Here is a 23460-nt window from a genome sequence, read left to right as displayed (position 1 = left end):
GGGACAAGGCTTTCAAGGAAAATCGCTGCAAAGTTATAACGAGATCCATTTCCACGCAAAAGGGGATGCCAATTGCAAAAGCCAATTGTGGCGTTTATCGGAATCGGCAGGCGAACTTATAAGCCCGGCATTCTAGTTGGCCGCGTTGCTGGTCTTATCGAGGTCTGTAAGTTCAATACGCAATTGCACCGATTTGAACTGTTTCTTGTAGTACAGCACAAAATAGTAAAACTTGAAATTAGAAGATCAGATCAGCCACTAGGGATGTTCAAAGTATAATACCAAGGTATTCTAGAATAATAGGTTTCGAATCTAGAATAACGAATTCAGAATATCGAATCCTGGTATAATTTTATTAAATTATTCAACCTCGATTTTGTTTGGGGAAGGTATTTTTTGCTAACATGTGTACATTATAATAAAAAAAATCTCCCATATGTTTAACATTCTTAACAACTGTCATTTGAAGCAGTTGTGCAAACTGTAATATGTCCACTGTCCAGGTTGTTGCCAAAACTTATATTTTTTCCAATAGTGAGTACAATGCAACACAGAACACAGAACACCGAACACAGAACTCTTTAGCAATTCGTTCCTGTTTTTAAAGCATTGTTGGGTTTTTGTGCTTCTTTTTGTGACTAAAATGATCTGTTATGCAGTCAAATAATGTACTGCAAAGAATGTTACTATTGACATAACGAATACTTGACAATTACGCTGTGCAATACTGGATAACCTCGCTGAAAATTGGCCTAAAGTTGACCTTAAGTAACCCTATAGCGCATTTGGTCGACATCCAGCACCTCTTTCAACGTAATGTTACTTTTGCAACTTAACGCATTTAGGGAAATTGGGAACTCCCCACCTGAAAATACACGTTAGTCGCTCGCCCAATAATGCTTGATTGACACCTAATTATTAGACGAACGTTATCGCGAGACGCGAAGTAATTGGTCACCCGAAAAAACGCTGACGCTTCACTACCTGGTTACATTTAAAGCAATCACTATAAATTTGTCGCCGCAGCGACAGGCCAACTTACCAGACGCGTTTGTATAATTAGGCGCAACAATCGGCGGTAAAACATTAAATTATATCGGTTCCAATTACCCGAAATATACGGCAGAATTGGATTCGAATCCAAGGATTCGATATTCTACTTTGAACATCCCTATCAGCCACTGTTTAAAATTCGCTAACTCTTGCAAACAGAAATACAAGACTGTAACACAAACTACACATTGAACGGACAGAATTTTGTTAGTTTATTTAAACAAACAAGAAATAACTCCTATTTTATTGCAGAAAACTTCACCAAACGTAGTGAACCACCATCAGACAACAAAATCAATGTCAACCGAACGTGAAAAAGAGCAAAAATCACCAACACAATTTAAAGTAATAACAATGAAACTAATCATCGGCCAAAACAATAGTCAGTTAACTAGCATAATTGAAAGCAGAGGTTGAGCCGCCAAGCATAAAATTTACGAAAGGCACCATTTGACGGAATTACTTGATTGATTTAATATTGACCCCTGTGGGAATGACTGAATAAAACAATAAGTCCACATCGACAAGCATACATATAGAATAAATGGGCTTGCTAATATAACGAAGAATTTCGCCTAATGATTATGGACTTAGGACGTATCAATACTGCTTTAAAAGCCTAAAGTCACCAAACACAAAAGTAGCTAAAAAAACCTTCTTCAATAAACAAGAAAATTTTTTTTATTGAAACGCTGATACGTAGTAGCAATGCGTTGCGAGCTCGCAAGTCATGTGTTGCAAAATGACCAACCTTTCAACACAGCTAGCTCTGTTAAAACTAAGTGACTGCTGCAATTTGAATTGTACATGGCCCTTAAGTTGAGCAGCTTAAAAAATACATCTTTAAAACTTCAATAAACTACAAAACAATAAATAACTAATAAATATAAACTCGGCTGTACTATCATTTCAGGACCATAAATCATAAACACTATCAACATATACAGAATCATAAAAACACTTAGGCATGCTATCCGTCCGTTACGTCATACACATAAAAAATGCTTAACCTGTGACGCTACGTTTGTAGCCGAAATAAAAGCGTAAATTACACGGAAAATAGCTGTCGCTGCGGCATGTAACGTGTAATTTCCAGCCGCTTTAATTTAAACGTAACGCGGATAAAATACGACAGAGCAGTTAAACGCCAGTCACTCAAAACACACCTACACAAACACAGGAGTGGCAGACAGACTTGGGCAAATTGGTAAATCGAGTTAAGTAATTTGACGATTTAGAGTAATATGCTGCTAATTCTAATTTGTTAATTGCTTGTGTGGTCGAATTCTAATTTATTTCCGATTTCACCGAAATGTAATTTGTATAGTTAAAAAGTACCATCTTGGCGTACGAATATTTACCATTCACATTCTTATGTCAAAAAAAAGTCATTTTGTCGAAATTGAAGATAACTAAAACTTCTTCAGATCTTAGCGCCAATTCAATATTTTTAAATCTATGTTCATTTGGCAAAAGTAAAGCAATAAATTTTATAACAACCAATTTGAAAACGCTAAAACCACTCCAGTTGTTTAACTCTGGCTGCAGTGGCAGAGTGTTCTAAATCAAAATATTAAAAAAGTCATACCTTACACGGAGGTTGACTTGGTTGCTTTGACATTCTCCGCCAGCTATATCTTCGACGTATAGTTCAGCATATTTAAAAGGCAAAGCTGCCCAAAAACGTCACTTTAATTCCAATTTCAGTACAAAGCTCATATACGTAAGGCGCAATCAGTAGCTGCCCTAAAACGTCAATTTTATTCGAATTTCGGTACAAAGCTCATATACCTAAGGCGCAATCAGTAGCTGCCCCAAAACGTCACTTTTATTCCCAATTTAGGTGCGAAGCGAGCGGCGCTTATATACGGAAGACGTAATCAGCAGAAGCTGAACGAAATGGCTTGCGCTCGCAAAGAGAACTTAAAAGCAGCACAAAAAAAAACATTGCGCTCCAAAACGAGTGGAGATATCTATCGTGACCCTGGGGCACAAAACAGTATGTCAGGTCAAGTTCGCAAGATGCTTACGACAAGACGATGGCGTTTTTGCGAACACGGCGAAAAACAAAACAAACGCCCGAACGGTGCTGGTTACCGTTGACGTTTGGTAATAGTTTGTCGTCGACGCTAAGTCGAACCAAGCGGATTATTAAATATGCCACCAGACATAGTATATAATAAAAAAACTAAAAAAAAATATTTTTTGTGCTGCTTTTATGTTCTCGCAGCGAGGGCAAGGCATTTCGTGCAGCTTCTAAAATAATAATATTTATTTTATCTGAAGTTTCCGGCTTCCTATCCAGGACACCTTCCTCGGGGAATGTAACACCACGCCTAACACAACGGCGTCCTGGGTAGGTAGCCGAAACGTGGGATACTACAAACAAGTACCGAAAAAAAGCGTTTTTGTTTTGTTTGTTGTGAGATTAATTTTATCTGCTCACTGAAATACTCTCTGTATGAGCTGTTGATTAGAAAAGGTTATTTAATGGCAATCAGATCTTGGGACAGAAAATATTAGTTGGTAACCTATAGATACGGCCGAGCTTAGGCTATAGGAATGTATATTGTTTTAATCCAGCATAAAACATCAAAACACAATTTTTTTTGTGTGCCATTCGCAGGATTACACAGCAAAGGTTGTGATCGGCATTTTAGAAAACACATTACACCAAATAATCAGCCAACGCCAAATGATTAGTCAATGCTTTCAAATTTCTTCCTTACGATTGTCGAAAAACATTCCCGCAAACCGGCAAATTTTTTTCAACTTTAAACGGTTAAAACCGAAAAACTGACCGGCGTCACTATTATTCATTGCCGACTTGTATTTACCATAAACAAGGCTATACGTCAAACTCAACGCGGTTTAATGTGAATGCGATGTTCGTTTAGACAGGAACGACGCCGCCCTCGTCAACCACCTTTCACGACAAGATTAAAATCGGAAAAAAAATCAAACGATTCCCGGTCCGAGTATTTAATCCGACCATTTGGAGGCTAAATTTAACGCTAGGTATTTACGCTTAACACGCTTGAAATTCAAGACTTTTTCGAACTATCGTGAAGCAATTTGCGATAGTGTAATACATAACGCGTAATATTACATGAAAATGGTATATAGTCCATGATAGTCATGTAGTGCATTACAAATAGAAAACATTTAAACAATAATAACGTGCCGGAAAATTGAATATAAATATGTGAAAAACAGAAAACCAAGTTCCAACAACAATTTAGGCGTTAGCTTTAAAATGAAATTTTGATCGCACGTATACATGCGGTTTTGCACACTTAAAATTCCGGTGAAACCTCGCGTCAATCGACTTGAGGTTGTTTTGGAGGCAAGTTCCAGTTTAAAGTGTGGAAATTTCGTTTACAACCGACTTCAACTTGTAAAAACCGCAACTATTCGGTCTATACCAGTCAAAACACAGCTATTCGGTCTATGCTGGAAATTCCCGAAGCCTTCAGAGGACTCAAGTATAGGAACAACGTTTTTTAGTCAACTCTGTCAGGCTCGAAAAAAAAATGTAACGTAACGACATCCCTGCTGGCAGTATCTACAAATTCCCAGATAAAAAGAGTATGCCTGCTCTAATGCAACTAAAAACAAAAGTCTGCGTTTTACACCGACTGCGATTTGCATTAGACGTTACATATTTGATTTTTTATGGAAAAGTCGATGATTAAGCAATCTAGCAACAAAAAGGAGCTATGAACAAAAACTGCCGTTTTATTTTGTCCAGTTTAAACGACCACTCAATTTGTGCATGAACACATGGAAAACATTACCTTTAAGAGTTTTATTGCCATACTTTTGCTCATTTGACCATAGTATTGCAGTCAATGGTATAGAATCAAATTAATGTAATATTCGCCATCTGTTTTGGAATAAATAAAGTACGAAGTACCAGACATCTCGAATATCACCAAATCCCTACTGAAATTTTCGTAATTTATTAAAACGCCACAAAAAAACCGGAACTGGAACAACACACATCAACTCTACAGTACGTAGGAACTTTAATTTGATTCTTTTTACTCCAATCTTACACAAAAAATTATAAGAAGCTCACTAATTGAGCAAAAATGATATGCTTTAACTGGCCCAATAAGATTTATCGACAAACTTACGATTTTAGGTTTGGGACGTTGCTTTGAAACTGTGAAGTCGAGTTCCTGCACCGATCTCAGAAGCTCGTCGATATCGTTTCGTTCCTTTTCGCTCAACTTGCTGTCGTCCGGCGCCAACGAGCTCGATTTTGATTGGCTGATGCCGGAGGTCACGTGCGTGACGGGACGACGCGGCAAGGTGCTGCTTATCACGTGACTTGGTGGGATGTCTGGACAAATGGCACTTTCAATTAAATCGGTTTTAAACTGATCACACCTTATGTGAATCTTTACGTTTATGTGTTTAGGTTTTGAAGTGCCAATTTATGAACAAAAGCATCGAGGGAGCTAAAATTCTACTATAACTGTTAGGTCCATTTGGTTCCATTCGTTTTCAATTTTGGAATCAAGTTGCGCTTTTAATTGAAACGGTTTTGCGGATTGCTGCCAATTGTTTGTCGTTAGGAGTCCATAAGTTTAGAGTTTGTAAATCTAATATTATGTAGAAAACATCGAGAATTTTACAAAAACTGTTTGGTCCATTTGGCTTCATTCATTTTCAGTTTCGGAATCAAGTTGACCTGGTTGTAAACCAATACAAATGACACAAACAGCCTAGGATAGAGCAGTGGTTCTTAATCGGGGGTGAACAATTCTTAGAGGGGTGCGAGTTGTAGTTAATAACAGACTTACCTATAAGCATCAAAGTTTATTATGCTATCCTACGCTTTACATCCACGACATGTAGTTTTGGCAACTGCAAAACATGGTTTATAATTTAGCGATTTGAAATTGTTTGAGCTACGAATTTTATTATCTCATTTAGGCGACCGATTTAGAATAGGTGTGATCAGCACAATGGAACAGTTAATGGCGAGCTAAGGTGAGCAAATGGGTCGGATCCTCCAACTTTAACAGTAATTTTCACGTTTTGCGCGAATCCTTAGCTTTATAGTTTTGCGTTGCCCTATTTTGTAAACATTTAGATTAAAAGGTTTAGGGGTTAACGTATAGAACTGGACATTAAGAAATGGTTAAGAACCACTGGTGTATAGAGATTAAAAAACACACCAACATGTCGCGTTTGGATTATATTTATGAAGCGCGGAAAGGGAGATAGGCCTGTCCTATTTATTTAAATCGGTTTGCATAAACGGAAACATTTGCTTAATGCTTGGCGGGATGGACGCGAAATCGATTTTTTTAGCCTGTCGTCCTTATCAATTGCTACAGACAGCCAGCCGTATTGATCGTCACTCTTTAATACTTAATCCTGCAGTCTATAGGGATGAGGTCCAAGTGCTTGTCGGCTTATGAACAATACAACATGTCGATCGTTGGCTTTGCCTGAAGCTGCGTTTGAAGCTAAAAGGATCTCACGAATTAATTTAGAGGCGGAGCGATTTAGACGGAAATGGTTACACAACTACGAATTCATTAACTGTATTGTATTATCGTGAGCGCCCTTTAATTAGATTTTCCGCAGCCTTTCGTTTGAGTTGACATTGATGTTCAGGCGCAGTGCCAAGCATTTCGGAGAAAACATTAAAGCTTGACGCTGCTCTAAACTTTACATTTCCCTGAACAACACTTACCCATTGATTGGGCTATGCGCGCGTTCGAATAGCCAAAGCTGTGCCGTTTCGCCTGGTCTTCCTTTTTCTTCTTTATTTTATTCTGTAAAAGAGGAAATGAAACAGGTGAATGGGTTGTCGCATCACTTTGGGTAACAACTGGTGTGTTCGCTAACTTTACTTCAGATGGCTGCTTGACTTTCAGTTAGCTGATTAAACAGCGTGCAGTTGGGTGGCATTCAACTCAAATTGTCAACAAACGAAACTAAACTACAGGCAAACTTTTCAGTAACATTGGAAAAAAAAACTCTACTAGTACAATCAAACCTACGAGGGGTAAGCCAGTTTTCCCGGGACAAACCACATCCAAAACGTGTTATCGTAGCTGCAACATTTCCGGGAAATACCTTCGTCAGACAAAGTTATACAGTCGGCAGTAAAAAAGAAATTACCCAGACAGTCAGAGTGCTTTAAATTGGAAAGGCTAATATTCTTAGAAGGGCGCGACCCGTTACCGCAATACGCCTGCATAAGAACCCATCATGGTGATTAAACTTGGCAAAGGTCTGTTTTCTCCCGGAAGAAAAACACGGCCGGATCTGTTGCGATTTTTTTTTCGTAGATACCCCACCTATTCGGTTGTCATTAACTTGGGTCACAACTGGTGTGTTCGCTGTCTTTACTTTTTATGGCTACTGAACTTTTAGCTAGCTGAACAGCGTGCCGTTAGGTGACGAAACTAAACTATAGGCAAGCCTAAAACATTTGAATGAACTATTTTGTACGCCCTACCTGTACAATCAAACCTACGAGGGTTGGTAAACGAGCTCCCTAGACCAGTGGTTCTCAACCGCCGGTCAGCGGACCGGTGGCGGTCCGCGTCAACTTTTCTGCCGGTCCGCCAAATATATTACAATTTTATATCTCAATTGCAAAATGCAAGTCGTTGAACGCTGCTTGTCCATGAAATTTAGAACTTCGCCAGTTCTGTAATTTGAAGCATTGCGACGTAACGTAGAGTTAATGGTCTAATTTGAACTTTATCGTACGTCACAATGCTACAAGTGTTGTGGCCAATCGTTTAAAAGAGGTCTACAACTCGTTAAATTATATATAAAACCAGATGTTCGTGAAAAACAATAAAACCACGTAAAACACGTATGATATCAAAAAGACGGCAGCAATTTGCTCATTACATTGAGGTTTTCGTTGTTTGCTTTTAGGTTGCATACTTTTGTCGTAATTACATTTTGGGTTGATTTTAATTTTTGAAGGTCCACCGGTTCGCAAAATTCGGTCCATAAGCTGAAAGGGTTGAGAACCACCGCCCTATAGACAAACCACCTCCGCTTATTCATGTTACCGTTTTCTGCTTTAAGAGTTTCAAGTTATTTTCACCTGCTGCTCCTCCAGCCACAAGAGTCTCCTCCGCGTGTTCTCAATCTCCTCCTGGACTTTTCTCTCTTCTTCATCGTCAACAACCTCCGCAACATCCGTCTGTTCCGCCGGAGCAGGAGAAGAATGATGACCGTGTGGTTGTGACGTTGCTGTTGGAGGTAGGGTTTGAACAAGGGGTGTGTCGTGGGCGGGGACCTGGCCTTGTATTGAGTGCGCGGTTTGCGGAAGAGCCGCTTGGCTGATTGTGGTCGACGTCTGGGCAGTCTGTGAAAAAGAGCGTGAAGTTAAGAGCATTGGTCAGTGGTCACAGAGAGGAGTAACGTGCTTTGAATTGGTTTTTGGACGAAATTTTACCAAAGATCGCAATCAAACACAACGTGATTTAAGCCATAAGTATGTCCACCGTATTTTCTATCTAAGACGCCATTTGGATTCACTCTTACATAACAGAAATATTAGGAGTTATAACTGACATTATCCTAGTCATGACTCATGAGTTCGCCATACCATAAACCATAAACTATACAAACTTGCCTAAGCTTTAGTTTTGTCATACAAATACTTGGTTTACAAAAACACAACCTAAAATCCTTTGTTAAAACGAGGAAACTTAACCACGGCTCAAATAACACCGATGTGCTATAAATACTCACGTTTGGAACGTCTGTGTAAACGTTCTTTATGGTGATGATCTTAATCTCAGCTTCCTTCGGTGCTGGAATATACTCAATCGCACCCGACAACTGGGAATCGGTCACATCCGATGCCACGTTAATCGTTTTACCAGAGGTTGTCGTGACGTCATACCCGGGTGACGTCAGCGCGGCGCCACATTCGGGTGACGTCACGGTTGCTGTGACGACAGTAGATCTTTCCAGGGTGGGACTTAGGCGAACTTCCGAGGAGCTGCTTATGACGGTCGCGCTGCCGTCGAATCCACTGTCGACGTCACTATTGGACATTGTGACGTGGGCGGGAAGCGCGACGATGGAGCCCGCTGATTGGCCGGAATCGATACTGCCTTTACCAGTGGAGCGGGTGGGCGTGGTCGACGATTGGGGGGCGTGTAGGTCCTCGATGGTAGCGTAGCCGCCACTTTCGAGCAAAGGGTTGTTTCCGTAGTTCAACGTGGCCGCAATATTTTTGTCGTCGTTAATGACGACTGCATCCGGACTGTTGCTCCGGTACTCCATCGTCGTCATGGTTGATGTGATAAGCACGGCCTTGCGCGCAGGTACGGTCCCCAAAATTACATCCCTCACCGGAAGTGCGTACTCAGGACCCTTCTCGGCGAAGCGGACTTCCCCCTCCAAGCTGGGGTAATCTGGTTGCTCGGGGCTAAAGGTGGGTCCCCCGTCCCCATCCTCCGAGTCCTGGTGGCTCCCTAGGGTTGAGGACTTTGTGTTGAAGCTCCCGGATCCGATGGTGGATCCCGGGCTTCGAGAGGAGGAGTGATGAGCCTCCGTGTCCTCCAGACACTCGTTGAGAAGAGCGAGAGCATTGTCGACCTCCTCCTGTGAGAGGTGGTTCTCGGCGGTCGGATGCAAGATCTCCTCCATGTCCTCCGGGGACTGCTCTTCTTCCTTGGCGTCTTCTTTTTGCTCTTCAGACCCTGGGTTTTCAGCTTTTATGACAGTTTGTGTCTCTGGTGTAGGCGCTTCGTTGCGCGTTCTGCGAAATAGGAAGGAGTGGATATTGAAATTGAATTCACAAAGCAAAAATTTAAACGCAAAAAAAAACAACTTAGCATTGGCGTAACAGCAGAAAACTCTAGAAAAGCTACCAATTCAAGTCAGACACTCTTAAAAGATCTAAAAATCTCAAAACAGTGACAAAGTCATAACAGTTACCCAAATACTCGTAGTACATTTTTCGCTGCATAGTGAAAGTAATTTTTTTAAATCCCCCAAAAAAATAGCTTCATTAAACAAAAAATTGACGGAGCCTAAGCATTGGAACCTGCAAGCCCGACCTACATGGAAGTATTAGTTGACGCTTAACTAACCACAGCAGTATCTGTTTGTAATTATAATTTGAGAACGTGCCCAGAACCCGGACTCATGGGATAGCTGAAGGCTCAGGGGACGCGCAAACGAGGTTCATGGATTTTTAATTAGCCTTTCTCTAATTTGACGCGACAGCAAGTGCGCCACGTTCGAGATAAGTTAATCTCGTTTGTTAACCTTCCTGACTCATGTAATTCAATTAAACTGTAGTTCGCATTCATTTAGTATCAAGCGAAAATCAAAAGGTCTGGCCTCTACGCTAACTAGATTGCGATCGGGTAAACAGATAGCAAAATTTTAGCATCGTTATACCTGGGGAGAACTGACGGTTATATATACATCATGGGCGGCGAACGTGGGTGTGCAAAGCGCATTTAGATGTCAAAACGCCATGAAATTTGACCAAGTTACAATTATTATTGTGCAAAATCAAGGCCTGTAGCACAGTTTTATTTCACCAGAAGTGTTCAAAAAATCCTGAATTACCACATATGGTTACGAGGATGGATATGAACCTTCCAAATTATATTACTATTCATACGTAAATCCAACTTTTAAGTTTTGCCGTTTTAAATTTTAGCCTAACGGCGCTGCATGAAAGTTACGCGATGCTAAATAACAGCGCAAAATATGTTATCTAATAGCTGTAACGTTATTAGATAATTAGTATTCATGTTTGCACTGGTTGGAAAAAACGCCCTGGAATTTAAAAAAAGTTCGGCGCCCATTTATAACATGTTTTATTCCCCAATCGATAAAGTGTAAAACAACACATTTTGCCTCATTTCAATAATACAAGTGTGAGGCTGATACTACTTTGCAACAGAACAAAAATAGCTTGAAACGATGTTGCAGTTTTACCCGCAGAAACGTCAAATTTGTCCATTTGGGGTAACTACTCACAGTTTGTAAACCTCTTGGTTAATCGCTATTTTCTGCTGCCATATATAAAACACAAAAAGCGTATAATAGCTTTGCAAATACGTACAGCTGACATGATTGAGTGCACAATTCATAGCGAGTTCTAGCTGGTCTAACTGCTTTATACAAAAGTTTGACAAATCGACGAAAAAATTAACGCCAAAGTTTATCCAGCTGTTATGTTATCTCGTAAGCGATCGCTAAAGTTAAATCAACAACCGCATTATGTAGGATTCGTTAACAATTTAAGTTTGTGTGTGCTCTGGGGTGTGACTCGCATCTGGTTTTGACTTTTACCAGCACCGTAGGCCGAACAAAGGCAGTTTAACTTGGAATGCTTTAACGCATTTGGCGCTATGCAAACCTACCGGTACCACACACGAAACGGGACAGCGTGGGGATGTTACCTGCTGTGAAAGAATAACAATTCTAACGCGAGTAGCACCACCGATTAAGCCAGAAAAATCAACATTTGAAAAAAAATAGCGGTTTTGAAAAAAAAGGGATATATCGACGCACACGTTTCAATATTTGCTGCTAAAATAAAGCATTTTCAATAACTAAAGTATTTCCAACAATAGGTGGTAAAACTGAAAAGTCTCAAACTATACAAAAATACGATATTAATAGCTTTGGGATACCAATGCGGCTAACCATTAAAAAAACACGGACACTTGTTAAAGTAAATTCCAACTTTGGTGTAGCTTCTGGTTTGCTTAAACGGCTTAAACAGCGAGAATAAAAAAATCCTGTGAAACCTCAGGTCGCTCAAACGTAGTAAAACCGCACCAATGACTTTCTAGTAATCTAGTCAATGATAAACTATATAAAATGTGTCACGTTACGAACACGGCCTTGGCAAAGAATTTCATCCCTCTACAACTTCTTCTCCCAGGTCGACAAAATACTAGAAAACGTAAGAAAAAAGCATTACGACATCAAACCAACTATTTAGGTTGTCAAGTCGAGCCAGTTTTACCACATTTTTCCCATTTCGTACACCACCTGAACCACGTAGCATGTAATGGCCCTATGCACGTGGTAACCAAACTCAATGCCATAGTCAACAAACAACGCAATGCCATAGTCAACAAAGCACGCCACACGCCAGGAGACTGTGCAAAACAAAGCGTATAACAGACCCTCGGTATAACAAAATCGATACATAATGAATTAACCAGGTGCGTGATGCTGTAATGAATCTGTCCGGTAGGGGATCCAGATTTTAATCAAAGCTTAAAAATTGCTGCAATCTAAAATCCGTTTGGAAAGTAACAAGACGAAGCCTTTGTTCGGAGCACCAGTCAACTTAACAGTCCTGGATCTAATTAGTTTAAATATGCAACCATAGTATTTGTCGCGCCGAACATGTAGTATAAAGCTAAACCGCAATTTCACTCAGTCACTGCATAAATTGCGATTTTATGTTCAATTTTGCAGCATAGCAGTAGCTTGTGAATGTTGTGTGCCATTCCATTGTGTACTTTTCGGTCTAGCGTCCTCACCAGGATAAATTACGTGTGAGTTGCCCAAATGACCTGTTTCGTCCGACGAAAGTCTAGCTTTCATTTAGCGCTCGCTTTTGCATTTTGTAGGTGACTGTTTGCCATGTTTTCTGTATTATTTTATTTTAATGTTTCGCCATTGTTTTTCAAAATAACCGAGGGATCTGTTCACGGCGACATAAAAACTTTCTGCTTGTCGGGTTAGTTAGTTTTACAAGTAAATGTTCACTCTTTTACGCTGATTTCGAAGTTTCCGAAACCTAATGTTTTGGAGTCTGTTTCAGATCCTATACGTTCAGAACGCCTTCCCAAGGGAAGATTTTCAATTCAGCATCTAATTTAAAATTCTACAGCCAAACAAACGAAACATAAAGCTTCTCAAACTTTTGTTGATCGCCTACTAACATAGTCACTTGTCACTTGTGTGATATCAATGTACAACACCTATATGAATCCTAAAATCTAAGGCAACTTTTTGCTCACTTTCAAAAAATCGCCACTGAAACTGCTGAACTCAAGCAACCAACACTTCTTTCAGCGAATATAACAGGTCGTAAGCGTCGACTGGGCCACGTGGTCGTAACGTTGTCGTTCGGGTAATAATCAAGCATTCCATTCAAGTGTAATCACCCGCATACCTTGTCGCATTACAACAAGGCGGAGCGAACCAAATTGACCCGTAACCCACGCGAAGCGGCATCTCGACATTAAATGTTCAGTACAATGTTGTAATGACTAAGTCAATTAAAAAAATACTGAAGTCGAGTCAAGTCATTTGAATACACTGACTTAAGAGCTCTTTTCAAATGACTTAACTTTTTTTAAATGATTTCACTTGACTTAAGTCTTTCAGATTAATGACTTGATTTGACTCAAGTCTTTCGGACAAATGATTTCGATTAAATGAGGTGTTTTAATTAAGCATTTATTTTTGCAAAATGGGGTTATTTATCTTGCTGTTTGCACACAAAACGAGTTTACCAATTTTAACAGTTTAAGGTTTAATTTTTGAAAGGACTTGAATTGCATTGACTTGACAATGTTATGACTCGACTGGGACTTGACTTATTTATTTCAAAACACTTGGCCCTAAGTTATTTTACAAATGACTTGTCTCTGACTTAAGCCAATTGAAAATGACTTATTTACAACACTGGTACAGTGCTTATGCTATAAGCCCTTATAGGGATAGCGTTTTCACCAATACTATGGCAGCGGTTTCAGCACCACGGTGCGAGTTGTTTTACGGCGATTCCATCATTACGCCGCGATTTCAATCACATATTATTCACGCGACCTTTGGTTGAATGGCGGTCTGTTACAATGAACTATACACAGGCGGTTATGCGAGGTCGTGCTGGCGGTTTAAGGCGAATGTTCGCTTTTAGGGTTGGCCGTGGTTGTGCCACAAACACCCGTTGTCCGCACAGCAAACTCTGCAACACGCCTCACAATGTTGTGAAATGTCATCTTCTCTGCTAGTAGAAACCAATCGTCTTTATAGAATGAAAGATACACACACAATCACACATATGTGTGTTCACAACTGTAGCCCTTCTGTCTTTATAGCAATCATTTCTAATAATGCCTTGTATTTTTTCACTATTTTCACTGCGATTCGTATTTTATGTTTAAAAGTAATATTTTCGCGTTTTAAAAGATAATTCTGGCTTTTATTCACATTTAAAAAGATTGTTTATTGGTAAAATCTGTTATATATCTTTCAATACTATACTCAATATTGGTTGTTTTCGGTTTTATTTCTGTCATAATTATGCCTAAAATCCTAACGGCTTGAAAGTATTTTTAAGTCACTTGCTTTATCTTAATGTTAAATAAGCAGTTTATTTTTTTCGTTCCAAAGTTGCTTATTGGTACTTATCATTGGCAAATAAAATTTACTTACTTAATTACCAACCCGAGTAAAAGTGCAGGGCGGTAAAAAATAAAGCATTTATGATCAAAATCGGTTTACGCAATATGGAAAATTATCGACAATCCGCAGTTTGGGACAGGCATAGACAACAAAACAACAACATTTCACAATATATCTCACACAGCTTGTAAAAGAAACAAAGCTGTGTTTATCACCAACCTCAACAGGCAAGTAAGTCAATCTAAACCACTCTGGTCTTTTTAAGGCGTCTACTGATTACACAAGAGTGATGTAAATTTCATTGCTAAACATCTGCAATAACTTTCGCGGGCGGTTAGCTGTCATGCAATTTCATTTAAAACGTTCGTCTTCGTCGCTGGGATTTCGATCACTCTTTTAAAATGGGCTAGATGCCCGAAAACAAATATTACAACGATTAAATTCTGCAAACTCCCGTTGCCGCATCAAAATGCACAGCCGTCACTCCAAGAGGCGGATCATAAGCAAACAGTGCACTACAAGCAACAGCAAGGCCATCTCTTATCCCAAGGGCTTAGTGGGCGATCGATACGGGCTAAAATAATGCAAGTAAATGACCAAATACGCGTGGAGACTTATACGAGCCTACGAGGACAGAGCAAAACCAAACACACTGTGTAATATTACGTATTAAGCCTAATTAGCAACTTTTATCCCCAAAAAGAAACATAGGAAACAGGGAGAGGCCCAATAGAAATATTTTCTGGTTTCCAGCGCCAAAACGAACCTTTGCACGTTTAAAAGCACGTCTATTGAGGCAACTAGAAAACCGTTGGCATTATGTGAGACGGGGTCGCTTAACGCAATGCTTCTGAGCAAAACTTATTGTTGCAGTTTTAAATACTTCTCTCGCCAACTTGCTTACCTGTGTGAAAGCCTGACTAAGCAGAAACAGCCTCGCTTGTGCGACTACGTGGGTTTAACCAGACACCTGAAACTGGCATTTTTACGCTGCCAATTATAATTGGTTAAGATTTATCCTCAAGACGAAGGCTTGTCTTGTCACACCTTTTACCAGGGACTTTGTGATCACAAAGCACTCCACTTTGTTTAAATTCACTACCAAGTGCTGGCGCATTAGAAGAAAAAGTTGTCAACGTTTACTTTTTGCAATCCATCTTTCCGAGAATCGTCGGATCCTTAAGCAGTGTTTCTCAGCCTTTAATGGCTAGCGGCACTCCTCCGAAATAATGAATAGATTGCGACATCCCTACTATATTTACCGGTAGGTAATTCACTAGAATGTCACAATAAAACTAACTGGAACAACACACATCAACTCTACACAACGTAGGAAGTTATAATTGGATTTATTCTACTCTAATCTTCCACAAAAAGTTGTAAGATTTGAGCACAAATCAGATCCTTAAAGATTCTCAATTATATCGCAGAACCCTTGAAGATTAGAAATGGCACACACCACCCCGGTAAGACCCATTGCCGTAAGGCCTAAGACCAGTAATATCATTCTATTTGAATCTTTTCTTTACATTTAGTTTGTTTTCCGTTTGTACGGACCAAACCATTAGCGAGTTGTTTAGAGTTCTATCAAGTTACGTCCAACCTTAGGCGTAAAGCGTGGCGCAGGAAAGCATTTTCGCCAAAAGGATGCTACGGAAGTTTTGGACCAAAACACTGATTGTATGGGTTACGAAGTGTTCGCGTGTTCGCCTACGCTGTTTTCACGTCCAATATACTGGTTTTATGCCTATAGAGCGAACTAAAATTCGATGTATAATAGTCGCTGTTAGCTAAGACTTTAAAGAGACATTTAGAAACAAATATGTGTCACTTGCGACACATAAAACAGTCTACTTCTTTTATTGTCAACCGGTACATTGATAGACCTAATGTAACATTATGCACACTAGACAAACGTTACCTTATGGTTTGAGAACAGCTGGGTTTTAAGCAACACCTAACCCAAAAGAAGAGACTAGCTTTTGTCTAGGACTTTAAATCCCTTACAAAATCGGATTTATTTGAGTTACGCGGCATATCAAGCGAAACATTTCGGCGAACAACGGCATTTATGGGTTAGTACAAAACCTGTCGTAAACAATCGAACCGTCGATTTCCGGTAAAAGTATTTTCAAACAATACAAACAAAGCACACGTTCGAAATCTGTTAAATATAGCATTGACTGTGAGCTGAAACTAAAACATAAACAGTTGGTTTGTTCACAGAACAACTAACTACAGAGAAGACAACTGCATTTGAAACCAAACCAATTCTCTAGCTGCCCCGCCTTGCTGTTGTTTCAGCTATAATCTGTTAATCTCAACGAAACTGAACCTTTCCATCAAAAAAACGCGTCTCCTTAAAAATACTTGGCGCACCTTCCTCGCCGAAAAGTTAAAAAGCAAACGGGCCACATTTTTATGCTATATATACCAGTGGGCCAGCTGAAATGGCCATTTGAACCCTTGAGTGCGAAAATGCCGCAAAAATGATAGGAATTAGGTGGCGCATTTACGGTGGCCGGGCAACGCGGTTAAAAAATGCGTTTAAAAAAGGGGAGCGTTGAACTTTCTGTGTGCGCCCTTGTCATAGGGGCGGCACATAGCAAGGAAACCCGAGATTTCGCGCCGTACAAGGTAAAGAGTAAGTGAGGCGTTACACACTTAGCCTTGGACCTCGCACCACGCTAAAGCGGCTGCGGAAAAGTAGACGATAATGAAAGCCAGGGTTTTGAAAATGACGCGGAAATGCAGAAGCTGCGGATTTCGCACGCCTGGGTAAGTTCGCGCCTTCACTTAGTTCGGTCTCTCGCAACCTTAATGCATATCCTTATCCTGTAGTTCTGCTAATTTTCCCATTGTTTAGTCGTTTTTCTTTCTTCTGAAGTTTATTTTAAACCGTTAAAATCTGCAAATTGTCGATCTACGGACTTCTGTCAGCCTTTTAAACAAAGCAGAGATATGCTCGGTGATTGGAAAGGGTTATAGACTCTACTATAGTCTCACATTTACCTTCATGTTGCGCAGCACCACTATACTATTTGCGAAGTAATAGTTGCCTTCGTTTACTTGTACAATTGCCTTTCTATCTAAGCTCGACAATAAGAGGAGAAGTGTTTAAAACTAAAAAAAAACATATACAAGGAGAAGGTAGTTTAATGTCTACTTTGTTTTTAGTTAAGTTGTTTACCAATTCTACTTAATTACAAAATTAAAAATTCACATATGACGCTGCTAACTCAGCCTTGGAGTATTTATGCTTATTAAAACAAGCATTAACTCAGTTCGAATATTATTTTGACCATCAAGTAAAGCAAAGTCAAATCCAAGTATATCGCCAATCTAATCTCTTTCTAAATACTATTTTACGCAATGCTGGGCCAAAACAACTGCGGACCCAGTCAATTTAAACCCGAGACACGCAAACAATGATAAACATGCGCTCGTAAAACATTTAGTAAAAATTATTCGTCCCAGACCACTATGTACAAGTTATATAAACAAAATGCCTTAAACTCTAGTTCTGTTGAATACCTCGAGGCACACAAGTCAATAGGAAACTGATTCCGCTACTAGTGTGGGGGTTAATAACACCAGTCATAGAGACAACATAAATTTCAAACTGCTATCGTGTGAAACGTAAATCCCAATTCAGGCCAACTGCGCACAAATTGATATTATTGAATATGCAGTTGCTGCCAGGCATTGTTTGAATAGTACAGTTGTTCTTCTGGCAAAACTTTATTCAAGTGCCAACATTTCGACCACCTATTCGGGCAATATTATTCATGGCAATATAACTGCAACTCAAGGCGAAAACAAATATATATTCCAGACAAACATTGATACTATTTTCTTCAAAATCCTCGTAGTACTTTCAACCGGCAAAACCTCTCAATTTGATCAAAATCGCCTTCACACAGACCCGACTCTATTTCCAACAAATCTAATGGCAAAGAAACCAGCGTTTTGTTTTCATCAAACGTTTTCCCCGACCGCAGCCAACGCACGTTATAGCTTTGGTGCCGGGCGGCGAAACCCCCAAATGGCCGGCGTCCGGCTTTCGCGGCAGATATCGGCTTTGGGAAAGCGTTTCAAATCAGCTTAATTGCCGACGTCGCCTTAACGAGTCAAGACCGACAGAAGGGCGGGACTGAAAGCGTTGGTAGGAGTGCGAAAACGTGCAATTTGGCTTGTAATTGCGCGCCCAATGAACTCACCTGGGCTTATGGGTCTTACACAGTGTGCGCTAGTGATGCTATATATCTTACGTGAGAACTGAGCTAGCGACTTAAAGCAGCATACTATCGAAGGCTCGGACCTTGATGCTACTAATGCGGGCGCTATTATAATCTCCAAACGGTTTCTTAGGGGCAAAACAACTTAATTAATGGGGAAATCGCGGACGCAAAAGCTATAGCAAAAAAGGTAAACGCTGCAGGCTTGTCATGAAACGCTATATTGGGCGTTAACTTTGGAGAATAATGGTTGGAAGTTGTAATAAGACGTAGTGAAAATATCAAAGCTCATACGGCATTATATAGGTATCATTTTGAAGGTTTCGAATAACTCTTTATTTATTTTCCACATAGTCTTTTTATAACATAGCTAGGCGTGCTGAGCCAAAAAACAATAACAATTCTTGAACTACTTTGCCGGGTGAGATCACATCCCAAGTCGTAAGCTGTAAATATGAATGGCGCCACTGTGTGAAACAATGTATAGAACTCGGGTATAGAGACAGAGGAAGCGTTATTGCAAATGCGAGTTTATCCAAGTTCAAATTTGGACTTGTTTACGGCGTGCTAGAAAGGAATGTTGGGAGAGACTGCTTTGGCCGTGTCAAATAAATTTCGCAAGTTGGGCGATACACAGCACGCTTGTTGAACAAGGTGCAATTTCAATGTCACATACTTGCACGACTAGCATACGACACGTTAAATAATCCACGCTCTACATCATACAGATTCTTCTGCTGTTTTTGCAAGTTGTCATTTTACCGAGGAATGGAATTCTCATGCAAGTATGTGACATTGAAATTGCATCTTGTTCAACAAGCGTACTGCGTATCGTCCAATTTGCTAATATTTTTGTTTGTTCACTGAACACCAAACTGCAGTGAAAGACAACTGCATTTCTACATAAACCAAGTATCATAGCTGCCCAAGGCTTGCTGTTGTTTCAATTACAATCTGTTAATCTCGCCAAAAACAAAACTGAACCTTTCCATCAAAAAACGCTTCGTCTTAAAATGACTTGGCGCATATCCCTCGCCGTCAAAAACTTATTTTTTTCTGAATCATTTGTTTTGTTAAGAAGCACCAACATAAAGCATTTTACATACACCGTGTAACAGAGTTGCTGACAGACGTTGAAAAGTGAGCAGCATCGTTTTCTACAACAGTTTCTTGTCAAAAAGCCACCAGCGTAATAATTTAGACAAGAATAATACAATAGATAGCCGACACTTCTATTGGAACCCTATTTAGCGTTTGTTTTTTAAATATAGACACGTTTTTTTTTAGTTTAAACTATTAACTAAGCTTTGAGATAGAATTGGAATCAAGGTACTAGATAACTGCATATATACACATTTATGACACTTTTCTATAAATTAGGAACGAAGTTTTTCAATTCAAGTAGATGTTTAAAACAAAATACAAAAAATTGAATCAAGGCACTTGATAACTGCTTTATACGCACAAAAGTAAAACTTTTCTATAAAAATTAAAGGAGGTTTAATTTAAGCGAATGCTTTTAAAACAAAAAAATACACCTACCAAAATGACAAAAAAGCGGCAAAACGCTCACCCGTTGTCAACTGTAACGACGTTCTGCTGCTTCACAACCTCTATCTTTATCGACGTCCCTTGATCTTCCTTGGTCATATTCCTTGGCTCCGTGACCGCATACTCCTTGTGCAATGACGGAATAATGCCCGAGCGCTGCGCGTCCGCCGTGACGCTTTGAATTTCGACTGTGACGTCACAAACTGCGTCGGCCTCGCCGTCGTTGCTCCGCGGCGCCCCTAGTGGAATCAGCGGCGCTTCATCGAGGTTGTTGTGATTCGAGTCGCCAAAGTTCGAGTCGTTGAAGTCGCCGCTTCTGAGGTCGCTCTCTGGCAACACATAGTGATAGTATAGGCAATTGGCATAAAACTGAACACGGGAACATTAGAACACCGAACGCCATCACAGACTAACCGAGTCTGTCGATCAATGATGCAAGCAAGGTAGGCTAGAAAAGTTTGCTTGCATCATTGATCGACAGATTCGGTTAGTCCTTGATGGTTTAGCCGTAATCGTTGGTCGAAAAGCAGCTTTAGAAGGGCTAGATCACATTTATTGAGCACATATGTGTGTGTCTTTGTGTATCTTTCAACATTATTTACAAATAAAAGGGTATATTTTTATTGAGTGTGAACTATTGGCAGCAGGTTTCAGCTTGTCGATCACTGTTCCGCTGACGCGTGTTGAAACAAGTAAAGAAAACAAGTAAAAAAACAAGTTTAAAAACTAGAGTGAAATACAGGATCAGACATTTTGTCAAAGAGATTATATGTTTCGCCGATACAGGCACCTTCAGTTCATTGAATAAGCGTTTCACTCGAACATTGAGTTGTACTTGAACTTTCACAAATAGTACAACAATTAAAATACTTGCCACTGAATTTTGTAAATACATATGGTTGAACAAATTATTCGGCATACCCTGCTGTAAACCTATGATTTATTTCATTCCTAAATTGGCGAATGAACGAAAGGTTGTTTCACGATGCATTTTTATATTTTTTTTCGTTCGCAGTTTTTCTAATCGAGTACTCGACAAGTGGTTTTGCCAAACTCGTTACTCAGCCATGTCGATTTTTTCTTTTTTCTGTTTTAGGCAAGTATATCATAAAATAAGTTTAAATTTTATCATTTTTTATGTCGAGTAGCTGGGAAAAAGTTTCTACCCAACTAAAATTTCGCCTTTAATATCAATTCGTTCCTGATGTATTCCCTCGAGAATCGGTATTAAACCCTGCAAAGCAAAAAGGGCAAGTTGTTTGGGTCCTAAATGTCAGCGCGTAGCTAAAAAGGCAGAGGGACAAAAAGTCCTCAAAAACGTTTTCTCCTTATATAGCTGCATAACTACAACTCGGTTGGACGCCTGAAATATTTAATGTTGTGACTTATGGCCACGGCCCGGTTATAATTGCCACCTCAGCGAAGCACTCGGCAACCGTCAGTGGCCCTTAGGTGCCATTGAGTTCGAAGCGTGGCGAATCACCTTGTTCCGGCTTTGTCTGACTTAACTGGATGGCGAGAAAACTTTGAACCTTTACCCTTCAGTCGCTATACTACGGAATATATGACTATAGGGTAATTTTAGCGTGGTTTTTGAATGTTTTGTGAATTCCGGGCTCAATAGCTGCTAGTGCACTATACCAGGGGTGGGCAAACTGCGGCTCTCCGGCATGTTTTTTGCGGCTCTTCTGGTTGAATCGTAAAATTCCCAAAAATTGTAAAGGCTACCAAGAGTACCGTTTATAAATGTTTCTATCTTTTCCTTTTCTTTATTTAGGCCAGCATTTCGTTTATGACGCAACACTAGACATAGAGTCCGAAGAGTTAGTTAACAAAATACTAATATTAACAAATTGTGCGTGTTATTTTGCTATTACCGTTATTATTGTGTTGATTATTACCATTTTGTTATATTACAATTCTGTTAATATTGCGGCTGACCTTGCATTATTTACCGTTATTGTATTGAAATAGTTTTTAGGCTCTTTGGTGCTTGTATTTTCTGCAAATGGCTCTTCCATTGAATACATTTGCCCACCCCTGCACTATACTTTCAACGTAGAGCCCCAACTTTCGACAAAAACATCACATTGAAAATAATTCGACTTAAACTGTTGCCAATCTCATTTGTAAAAAGTTAGAAAATACTACAGCACTTTTATTGCATGTTTACAAAAGCAGATGGGATTGTGAAAATGTAACTGAAACGTATGAACTACAAAGTTAACCTTATATATACGTGATTCTTTAAACCAGGAATACATATGAAAATCAGGGATCACACCGCACATAACGACTTCAAATTACCTTTTATGTTGGATCCGGATAGACTTTTCCTTTGGATAGATTTTTGCATTGGAAGGGTAGAAACGTCGCTTAACTCATCTGCTGAATGATAGTTCCTGGATGACCGGAGAGTAGATTAAAAAATAGAGAACTAAAGTGGGCGATGACCAAGTTGACCATCGCATGAAATGTCCATTTCGTTTGTGTCAAGAAAATACAAGTTGGTGTGCTAGAACAGTGCTTTTCAACCGGGTGCTTTGTACACCCCAGGGTGTACAAGAATTGTTAAAGGTTGTAGCACATTGATGGGGTGTACTGGGCTGTACAACATACCGCATTACAATAAGCCTATGATCAGGTATCATAATAAATAAACAGGTTTTATACCAGACTGACTTAAGTGTACAATAGATGGCACAACATGTATTTAGGTGTACGTAGCGTTTAGGATACTATACTCTAGTTGCAACATCATAACCAAATATTTCTCTTGATACGTTTTTGTGTGGTACTTTAGTGCATTGTGTACTCTGGGGTGTACACTGTACAGGTCCTTCAGTAAACGTTAAAGTGTGTACAGTTCCAAAAAGGTTGACAAGCACTGTTCTATAGAGACTACAAGATGTGTGCTAGAGACTACTTTCTTGGAAAAGATAGATGCGCAACAACCAGAACGCAGTACAAAGTTTACAAAGAACACCGTAAGGTACATCGAGTCGACTGTGCCCTGTTTGCGGTTTAATACGAAGTATGTTCCCAAATCGGGATTAGGAAACGAAAAACAAATCCTTTAAAATAGCAAGATTCCGCATATTGAACAAAATGAGTACAAATAATAACTGTATTTATAGCCAAGAACGTGGACTAAACTCTACATTGACAGCACGACTTGACATTTTAAGCATGTTGTAATTTATCCACAATCGCAATATAG

At 39.7% G+C, this 23460-nt stretch overlaps 1 protein-coding gene across 1 annotated transcript in view; it reads right to left on the bottom strand.

Moving 5' to 3' along the window:
• Nucleotides 1-23460, bottom strand: part of LOC146133569 (uncharacterized) — a 49439-nt gene that overhangs the window by 23925 nt on the left and 2054 nt on the right. Inside the window, exons 3-8 of the mRNA XM_083397793.1 lie at nt 22548-22642; nt 20263-20569; nt 8797-9814; nt 8144-8407; nt 6767-6848; nt 5193-5401 (exon numbers count right to left, since the gene is read on the bottom strand). Coding sequence (XP_083253919.1) covers nt 5193-5401; nt 6767-6848; nt 8144-8407; nt 8797-9814; nt 20263-20569; nt 22548-22642 — 1975 coding nt within the window. The remainder of the gene's footprint in view (nt 1-5192; nt 5402-6766; nt 6849-8143; nt 8408-8796; nt 9815-20262; nt 20570-22547; nt 22643-23460) is intronic.

This window comes from Ascidiella aspersa, chromosome 9 (genome assembly GCF_963924565.1).
Source record: "Ascidiella aspersa chromosome 9, kaAscAspe10.2, whole genome shotgun sequence".
Lineage (NCBI taxonomy): Eukaryota > Metazoa > Chordata > Ascidiacea > Phlebobranchia > Ascidiidae > Ascidiella > Ascidiella aspersa.
Note: the sequence above shows the minus strand (reverse complement) of the source record. Positions and strands in the feature narration are given on the sequence as shown.